This window comes from Salmo salar, chromosome 29, assembly GCF_965601325.2.
Source record: "Salmo salar chromosome 29, fSalSal1, whole genome shotgun sequence".
Lineage (NCBI taxonomy): Eukaryota > Metazoa > Chordata > Actinopteri > Salmoniformes > Salmonidae > Salmo > Salmo salar.
In genome coordinates this window covers 14,631,188-14,641,734 of record NC_138319.1, presented here as the reverse complement: position 1 = coordinate 14,641,734, position 10,547 = coordinate 14,631,188, and the positions used below count along the sequence as shown (strand labels likewise).

The 10,547-nt window shown below is 40.9% G+C and overlaps 1 protein-coding gene and 1 pseudogene across 2 annotated transcripts; both read right to left on the bottom strand.

Moving 5' to 3' along the window:
- Window positions 1-608: 608 nt before the first annotated feature.
- LOC145865694 (B-type lectin plumieribetin) lies at window positions 609-1,699 on the bottom strand. Its single transcript, XM_082970635.1, has 3 exons — window positions 1,615-1,699; window positions 1,147-1,240; window positions 609-1,000 (listed from the first exon to the last, which is right to left on the bottom strand). The coding sequence occupies exons 2-3, from the start codon at window positions 1,234-1,236 to the stop codon at window positions 731-733; spliced, it is 360 nt and encodes a 119-aa protein (XP_082826761.1). The 5' UTR covers window positions 1,237-1,240; window positions 1,615-1,699; the 3' UTR covers window positions 609-730.
- A 5,264-nt stretch (window positions 1,700-6,963) lies between these two features.
- On the bottom strand, window positions 6,964-7,448 carry LOC145865693 (B-type lectin plumieribetin-like; annotated as a pseudogene). The gene is made up of 2 exons (XR_014383062.1): window positions 7,367-7,448; window positions 6,964-7,252 (listed from the first exon to the last, which is right to left on the bottom strand). The product of XR_014383062.1 is annotated as a B-type lectin plumieribetin-like (transcript).
- Window positions 7,449-10,547: the final 3,099 nt, after the last annotated feature.

The window sequence follows — 10,547 nt, the reverse complement described above, 5'->3', positions numbered from 1 at the left end:
TAATGCCGATGATTTTGGAATGAGATGTTCGACGAGCAGGTGTCCACATACTTTTGATCATGTCGTGTATAAACCCATTCATTTTGCCTTTCTGTAGTCACAGTCTTGCACTATTTTTAGTGCACAATAGGTGAGGAGAGCCTTTGAGCCCGCACTCCGCCAATCCCTCTCACTGCTAATGAGATTTACTCTTGGCACAAGGAACGACTGGGGACAATGGTGGTGTCTAGACGGGCTATGTGTCTGGCTCACTAAGAATGGCGCTTCAGAGAAGCCTGTGCTAATGAAGAGGAGGGGCTGCCAACAGAATGAGCCCTCAGCCTCGCCATTTCAATAGAGCTATTGAACTTTTTGGTGCGATATGTACTGTGCTAAAAATATCAGCTCAATGAAACGATTATTCATTGTTCTTATCTGACAGATACTGATGGGCTCACAGATCCCAGATTCCACCATGTTGTTTTCTCCTCATATTCGTGGCAAGAGAATATTTTCAAACGCTATGATCATTTCTGGTTGTTCCTATTTAACTTGAATTTAGCTATCTAGTACATCAACATATAGGTCAGGATAATGCAAGAAGACGAAGAAGTTCAGAACACAACAGATCTTTTTTTTTACCATGCTCTTTATTGAACGTAGGTCCAAGCGAGACAGTCATGCAGCACAGATGAAAAGTGTGGGTATTATCAGCATGAGCTGATCCCTGGTAGAGCTACAGAGGGTCTGCTCACTGCTTGAAACCCTTAGACTGAGCAGAGGACCACACCTCCTCTCCGTCCCTCTCCACCACCATGGTACCGTCGTTGCGCAGCCACATGCGGCACATCTTGAAGCCACCGGACGCTGAACACTTGGTCTGCCACATCATCTTGTTGTCCCTCTTGTACATGACAAAGTTGCAGTCGTCCTGCATGCACAGGCGGTGGGCGTCGCGCTGCCCGGCGGTGTCGGAGTTCCACATGGGCTTCCAGCCGTAGATCACAAAGTTCCCATCCTCCTATGGAGATAAATGAAATGGATACGTGCATGTAACTACATAGCTCCAACATAACGGGGAAACTTGAACCTTACATTTTCTAGGAACTTCCCAAAATTACACTTTCAAGTAGGCCCATAGTGTTTTCACAAGTTCTACACACGTACCTGGAAGCAGGCTTTCCACTCGTGGTTGTTGGACATAAGGTAGTCTCCCTTACGCATCTCGTCAAACTTGGACATGTAGTTTCTGCTCATGATTCTGAAATGAGAAGTTCAGCAAAGATGACAAACAAGCAGTTGGAGGCATTGCTTATGTCAGTTTCCCAACAGAAACCGTTCAGGGCTGATGCACTCTCACACTCAACAGTTTGAAAGTCCTCAGTGGTAGATGTAGGCCTAGGACACAAATAGAACAGAGATTATGAGGTGAGATAGAAAGAGAGAGAGAGAGAGAGAGAGGGGGGGGGGGGAGATAGAGATAGAAAATAGAGACTGATGAGCGAGAGAGAGGAAAGAAATGGAGACTGATGAGAGAGAGAGAGAAATAGAAAATAGTGAAACGGTTTTGCATAAGGAAAAACTGAGAGGAGAGAGCAGTCACAGAGAGAACATCGCGTCAGTCTTGATACTCACAGGCCGGTCGTAGAGTGGACGTTCAGTAGAGTCGCTGATGAGTTTGCAGCTCTTGGTGAAGTGTCATCTCTTCAGAAACCTTGTGCTTTTATAGCCGAAAACCCAGAGAAGAGACTAGTCAGAAGGATAAAACTCTCTCTGTCAAGACCTAATCAAATCTGTTATGCATAAGACATGTCTTTAAGTGTAATCTGTAATGTGATTTTAAAACTCGAGATAAAAAACGCAATACTTTCTTTTTGCGATTGCATCTTAAAAAAGGGTTTAATTTGTGGATGATTCGGATAACTGTTTGCACCTGGGGTGTCTGAATATAGACTGTGTTAGAAGTGATTTCATCTTCAACACAATATATTCAAGCCAAAGGCAAATTATACTGAAAACAAAATGTCTACTACGCTGGTTTCCATGTAGAGTGAGGCCATTTTGCTTGTGTATGGACTCTATATTCACCCCAACATCACATATACATTTGTAATACACATAACTGTTATAAAGAACTAAAAATGTTACTTTAATGTGGTGTCCATTTCAACACTACTGCTGACCCTATCTGTCCAATTAATGTCAACTGAGGTCATACATATACGTATGAAAATGGAATTAAGCTATTACAGCTCTGTCTCTCTATAGGTTATGAAACATACTATATTGGGTGTATTGATTCTACATTATTAATGCATTTAAAAAAAAAAAAGCTATGATCTTTGAAAGTATTTTACCACTCAGAGCAGGATTGGAGCTACTCAGTACTTGGGTGGGAGACTGCTGGGGAAAGACAGGCTGATGGAGGTGGTGTCAGGGTCAGTATACCATACCATTACGCTGGCATAGTAGCTATAGGGACAACTACCTGTAAGTTCTGGATATGACATTAAATCAAGCTCCTGGCTTTCTGTGTTCTAAAAAATAAATCCCATGGAACTTATTGCAAGAGTAGGGATGTTAACCGTGTCTCCCTGGCTAAATTCCAGGTCTGACCCCTCACCATATCATAACCATACCATAATGCCAAGCTTCGTATTGGCCCATTTGCCTCCTCATTGAAAGGCAATGTGGGATGAGTGCTCTGGAGCAAAATGGCTGCCATGTATCATCCAGATGAGTGATGCTTGTGGTGGATGGAGGGGTGAGGCCCCCCATTCATAATTTGTTATGGATTTATTTAACCTTTATTTTAACAGGGAATACATATTAAGACCTCGGTCTCTTTTACAAATGTGATCTGTATGTACAACATAAATATACACATTATACCCAAACTATATATACACATTAAAATACAAAACCACAGTCACGGGAAGCACAAATATAACATACCAAATCACCCAGAAAAACAGTTACATTCTTCCACAAATAAGTCCCCAATCAATAGTTTCAATTGCCCGAACGGCACCAGAACATCAACATGACATTTTTGAATTTTATTCCAGCAATACGGGGCATTAAAACTTAAAGCAGATTGACCTAGCTCTGGAGGAGACCCTAGGAACCTCAAGAGTTAACCAATCCTGTGAATGGGTTATGCAACCGCAAAGTTAGAGAAGAGTGATGTTTATGAAGTAGGGCTTTGTAAACAAGAGAGTAATGTAGAGGTCTACGGGTCTTTCGTCCGGCCGACCTTTTGATACAGGATGCAGTGATGAGTATCAAAATGGTCACTATGGGCACTATGGTAGACGGCATCCAAAAGGTTTAAGAGTAGGAGCAGCTGCACCGATAAATAACATCACCATAATCAAAAACAGATAAAAAGGTTGACTGAATAATCTGCTTCCTACTGCTTAGAGTAAGGCACAATTTGTTTCTATAGAAAAATACAACTTTAAATATTAGCTTCTTAACCAGCTCATTTACATGTTTTTTAAATGTCAAATCCATATCAATCCAAATGTCTAAGTATTTATATGCGGGAACACGTTCGATTGGAGAACCATCTAACGTGTACACCCCTTCAAATGAGTGGATTTGGCTATATCAGCCACACCCATTGCTGACAGGTGTATAAAATTGAGTACACAGCCATATAATCTCCATAGACAAACATTGGTAGTAGAATGGCTCGTATTGAAGAGCTCACTGACTTTCAACGTGGTAACGTCATAGGATGCCACCTTTCCAACAAGTCAGTTAGTCAAATTTCTGCACTGGTAGAGCTGCCCCAGTCAACTGTAAGTGCTGTTATTGTGAAGTGGAAACATCTAGGAGCAACAACGGTTCAGCCACAAAGTGGTAGGCCACACAAGCTCACAGAATGGACCGCTGAGTACTAAACCACGTAACGCGTAAAAATCATCTGTCCTCGGTTGAAACACTCACTATAGAGTTCCAAACTGCCTCTGGAAGCAGCATCAGCACAACAACTGTTCATCAGGAGTTTCATGAAATGGGTTTCCATGGCCGAGCAGCCACACACAAGCCTAAGAACACCATGCCCAATGCCAAGCGTCGGCTGGAGTGGTGTAAAGCTTGCCGCCTTTGGACTCTGGAGCAGTGGAAACATGTTCTCTAGAGTGATGAATCACGCTTCACAATCTGGCAGTGCAATGGACAAATATGGGTTTGGCGGATGCCAGGAGAATGCATAGTGCCAACTGTAAAGTTTGGTGGAGGAGGAGTATATGTGTAGTTCATCTGAAACATTCATATGCGAGTTTGAAAACAACATCTATTTAATTTTTCCCTTATTAAGCACAAGATTTAAATCAGCAAGGGATTCCTGCATAGCTATAAAATCTGACTGTAGTTTTGACATGGCCAGATCAACATTCGCGGCAGTAGCATACATAATAGTATAATCTGTATAAAGTTTTTATTTTTAACAGATTGACCAATGGTGTTTATATAAAATGTATTCATTATCTCAGCCAATCCTGGCTAGCGGGAAGGTTGCTGGCTTTTTCTGTGGCTAAACCAACTAGGCTCATAATTTAACAATTTTATTCATATTTACAGATGGCATACAAGCTTGTTAATAAGGCACATGAAAGTTGTTCCAGAAGGCATTTCTGCCAGAACTTTTTTTGATTAAAAAAAAGTTTACGCTCAAATGGCTCTCCTGTGAATTAGTGGCGGCAACATACTGTCACGGTTGTCGTAGGTTAGAGACCAAGGCGCAGCGGGTTGCGTGCTCATCATTATTTTATTTATAAGTGAACACGAAAAAACAATAAGCAAGGAACGACAGTACAACAGTTTCGCAGGCTATACTAACAGCAGTGCAAAAACAATCTCCCACAAAGGGACAGGTGGAAAACAGGCTCCCTAAGTATGACTCTCAATCAGAAACAACGATGTACAGCTGTTCCTGATTGAGAGCCACACCAGGCCAACAAAGAAATACACAACATAGAAACCCTAGAATACAAAACAAGAACATAAACCAAAAACCCCAGAACACATAAATCCAACACCCCTCTACATACACACACACCCCAAACCATATAAAACAAATACCCCTCTACCGAAATACATAGCCCAAACCACATGAAACAAACACCCCCTGCCACGTCCTGACCAAACTATAATAACAAATAACCCCTATTACTGGTCAGGACGTGACACATACGCCTAGTTTCCTGAAACGAGTCACAAGTAGTGAGGAGAACAGTTCCCAAAATCGACCCCTGTGGTACACCTTTATGTACTTCACGAAATTCAGACTTAACCCCATCAATCACGATGGCCTGAGTTCTGTCACTAAGATAATCATGAAACCATGAAAAGGCGTCTGATCTCAAGTCTATCAAGGACAACTTATTCAATAAAATAGCATGATCAACAGTGCCAAAAGCCTTTTGACAGGTCCACAAACAAAGCAGCACATTTCATTTTAGTGTCTAAAGCGTTAATAAGATCATTAAGAACTAAACTGGTTGTTTTAATGGTGCAAAGTTGTACATTTACCAAGGATTCAAGAATCTTAGCTAGACAAGGAAGCCTTGAAATGGGTCGATAATTATTAAGATCTCTACTATCCCTGCCCTTATGGCAGCACAAGAGCTGATTTCCATACCTTTGGAATATTTCCTGATAACAATGTTAAATAAAAAATGTGGGTTATTGAGCCAACAATGATGGGCTCTGCTCACTTAAGAAGACCAGGATACAATTGGTCGGCCCCTCTGGATTTCTTGTTGTCTATTGCTAGCAAAGCATCCAGGACTTCTTTTCTTTAAATAGATTAAAATTGCCGGTTCTAGACCGTAATTAACATTTGATTGCACTTATACAATAAGTAACTGATGGAACTTTTTTAAATTACCTGTACCATTTTCAGAACTACAAAATGCGGGCTTACTAGCATAGAAATCTGGCACCGCAAACAAAAGCTGATCAGACTTGTGTTGTTCAGATATTCCTCTCAGTCAACATAAAAAGTTCACCAAGTTCATGGGCATCTGGAGGTACTGGACAGACTCATTAGCGGAGTGAACTTTGAGCTCACAGTACCGTATGTTTCAAAGCTTCTTAATGTGATTTCAAAATGTGATACCATGTTCACTCAATTACAGTAGACCTGAGTGGTTTTAGGTGTCAAATAATGTTTTATTTGGTGTAGAAATGAGATGGATTGTGCTGGGTTGTCTAATCATGGATCTAAGACAAGTGGCTGCATAGTAAGGGTTCAGAGCTCTGCTGACTCCAGTGCTGAGTCAGTAATTAAGGTCTATGTTGTACTGTTTGACTGGGCCATCTTAGTTCACCTTGTCTCTCTGTCTCACAGGACATAATTACTAAGTAGGCTACGGGCATATGGCCTGATGATGTGACCTGATCCTAACCGTAGTTATAGGCTAGTTATAAGTTATACATAGGGCCCAGAGTTTGGTCAGGAAAAAACTATAGAAATTATTGGAGCAAGAAATTTGGGTCAGTTTATGTACACCAGTCTATACTGTTTATACAAGGGGTGGGTCTAATCCTGAATAGTGATTGGTTAAAACCGCATTCCAGCCGGTGTCTATTCCACAATTTACCACCAGCTAAATCTATGACGTTAAAATGCCTATTTACTCTGTTCCATCTGACTGCGCAATCCACTGTCTCATCAGCCCAGCCAGACACTTTATAAACTTGATCTTCACTATAAAAAGCATCTAGACATTATCTCACATTTCTTTTAGACTAACATTTAGTTTTCAACAGCGGAGATTTGTATAAACCTTGCTGTCTGTCTCTCTGACATTTGCAACATTGTTTCAATATTCAATTTTGATACAAAAAAATTATAAAACAATATGTTTTATAATTTTATAAAACAATATGTAAAAAACAAGCAACAATGGAAACAAGAACAGAACACCAGAACTTCAGATACATTTGATTAAGTTTATTTTCCTCCTCAGAGTGACTGAGTGACATTAGATCACAAACTGCTTCACTTTGATCCCCTGCTCTGGGCGAAGTTCCACACCTCCTCTCTGTCCTTCTCAATCACCAGGTTGCCGTCGTTCCTCAGCCACATGCGGCACACATTGAAGCCGTTGGCCTGAGTGTTTGTCCCTCTTTTCTCGTCCCTCTTGTACATGGCAAAGTTACAGTCGTCCTGCATGCACAGGCGGTGGGCGTCGCGCCGGCCGGCGGTGTCGGAGTTCCACATGGGCTTCCAGCCGTAGATCACAAAGATACCATCCTCCTATAGACGAGGAGATATATAGAGATATAATGAATGTTGTCACAAGGAAATCTACACTAACTCTAAGAACACTTTAATAATCTGCCTTGTATACAAGTTCTAGACATACTGTACCAGGAAGCAGGCCTTCCACTCTTTGTTGTTGGACCGCTCCCTTACGCATCTCATCATACTTGGACATGTAGTTCCTGGACATGATTCTGAAATGACAGAGGATGTACAGTAGTTAAAGTGAGAATATGGAGCATTCTCTGAAATAAGGGATGACTTGCACCCAAAAACAAATCACCAAAATCTACCAGTGAAGTACGATAACACTTTTCATAGCCACATGTCAAGCCTAGTTCTCTCCTAATAATAGTCTGTACATGCAATTAATGTACTGTTTTCTTACGACCTTCCTCCTTGTCTCTCTAATACCTGTAACTACATGCAATGATCAGAGGAATCCACTGACAGAGAGAACCAGTGTCAAGTGGAATCGGAGACCATTAACATATCCAAGCTAAGGAGGCGGCAGATACATAGCTGTAAAACATGACATACATCATTGATGGGATATTTACAGGCTGGATGTGGTCTGTGGAGGAGAGGAGAAGATGATGAAACTGGTGAGTTAACAATAGGCAAGAAGGCTCTCTTTTAAAATAAAATAGATTAGAAATGTCACCCCCCCCCCCCCCCACCCCAAAAAAATAAATCTTACCCAGCTTATTTTATCCAAATAGCGTCCAGACAGTGAGCTTAGTGTGACGTGACGAATAAAGCCGAATCCCTTTGAAAAGTTTTGTCTGGACATCTGGGTGCTGGGATGTTTGGGATCAGTCATCTTAGCAATTAACACATTGTGCACTTTAATATTAACTGCGATTTCCAATGACATAATTGCGTTGAATAAGTGTTTTTCGATGAGTGTATTCAATTATCAAGAATGAAGAAGGACTCATCTCCGGATCATACTGACACGCTCTTTCTAAAAATTCCACATCCAATCAAATAAGTCTGGAATGCCTCCTCAAAAAACATCCTTCAGATCGCTAAATGAACACAAGCAGGCCTAAATGACTTCACATGACCAGACGTTTGGAAAAATTCAAGGGAGATATCAAAACAGCGGTGTATTCAGAAACTGAATTGAATGTGTACATAGTTTAATATGGCAAGAGTGTGTGTAACTGTACTGACTGTACAGTGTGATTTATGTCATTATGCTTAATATGAAATAACTCAAGCAGTAATTCAGCACTGCTCTATCCCTATTGGTCAAATGTTCCCAGATTCAGTGTCTGTTGGTAAACTGCCTGGCAGCTAATCAACCTGGTACTGATTTGAAATGAGTTCACTGATTTACAGACGTGATCAATGTGGCTGCTGCTTTTTCTGTTCAGCAGAGAGGTGGTGCCCCTGGACTGGAAAAACAGCACAATAGTAGCAATTCTAGGCTCTTTCTCAATAAATTTTTCTCAATAAATTTTTCCTTGATTCCTTGCATCGTCTCTCCTTGCCTCCATTTCGAAACGCGTTGGAGAAGAAGGTGCGATGGGAGGGACCTTGGACCTTCTCCTCCAATACGGTCGAGAAGGAGGCGAGAAGATAGGATGCAAGGAAATTTTGCTAGCAGAATGACAGTAAAATCTCCCTCAGTTTTTTTATGTGACCATTCTCTTCATGGTGATTTATACTGAATAGCTACACAAAGGTAGAAACATTTAATATTCCCCTTTGCATGTTTGTGTGTTATTCTACATACTGGCTAATATTCTAACGAGCTCTGCCCCCAAACAAACCCACATTTGGTTGGTCCAGACCGGATCAAATCTGTACCAATCTTAGATGTCTATGTTTCACAAGTTTGGACATCACAATACAACACAGCACACACTACAGTAGAATAGAGCACAGTACTGTACAGTAGAGTATACTTCAGTAGAGTAGATTAGATTCAGTACAGTACAGTACAGTAGAGCACAGTACAGCACCATATAGTTCAGTATAGTACAGTAGAGCACAGTACACTAAAGTAGAGTAGAGTTCAGTACAGTACAGTACAGCAGAGCACAGTACACTATAGCAGAGTATAGTTTAATACAGTACTTTAAAGTACAGTCCAGTAGAGTATATAACATTATACTGTACTCTACTAATGTGTGCTCTAATGTACGGTACTGTACTGAACTCTACTGTACTGAACTATACTATTTTTCTTTACTGTACTGTACTCTACTGTAACTGTGGATTGTGACTACCATGAGTTCCCATTGTGGCCAATTCAATTACAGTCATTGTGTTACAGATCTTTCGGTCACTCTGTTACCATCACTTAATAATTCATAAATAAAATGTGTATAATTAAAAGCACTAGAACTAATTGTTAAGTCTACCTTTACTTGTTGTTTCTGTGAACTTTCATAATCCTCCCTTCTCATGAGGGAGTGAAATTATATACTGAACTCAAATATAAATGCCACATGTAAAGTGCTGGTCTCATGTTTCATGAGCTGTAATAAAAGATCCCAGAAATTTCCCACATGCATAAAAAGCTTATTTCTCTCAAATTTGAGCACAAATTTGTTTACATCCCTGTTATTGAGCATTTTTATAATTTGTCAAGATAATCCATCCACCTGACAGGTGTGAAATACAAAGAAGCTGATTAAACAGCATGATCACTATGACTCCTTGCTGTCCCCAGTCCACCTGGCCATGCTGCTGCTCCAGTTTCAACTGTTCTGCCTGCGGTTATGGAACCCTGACCTGTTCACCGGACGTGCTTGTTGCACCCTCGACAACTACTATGATTATTATTATTTGACCATGCTGGTCATTTATGAACATTTTAACATTTTAACATCTTGACCATGTTCTGTTATAATATCCACCCTGCACAGTCAGAAGAGGACTGGCCACCCCCCATAGCCTGGTCCTCTCTAGGTTTCTTCCTAGGTTTTTGGCCTTTCTAGGGAGTTTTTCCTAGGGAGTTTTTCCTAGCCACCGTGCTTCTTTCACATGCTTTGCTTGCTGTTTGGGGTTTTAGGCTGGGTTTCTGTACAGCACTTTGAGATATCAGCTGATGTACGAAGGGCTATATAAAAATAAATTTGATTTGATTGATTGATCATTACACAGTTGCACCTTGTGCTTGGGAAAACAAAAGGTCACTGTATGCCCTCCGAGCTCCACCCACGGCTGCGTCCCTGCCCTGTCATGTGAAATCCATAGATTATGGCCTTTTTTTGTTGTTGACTGATTTCCTTATATGAACTGTAAAATATTTCAAATTGTTGCATGTTGGGGG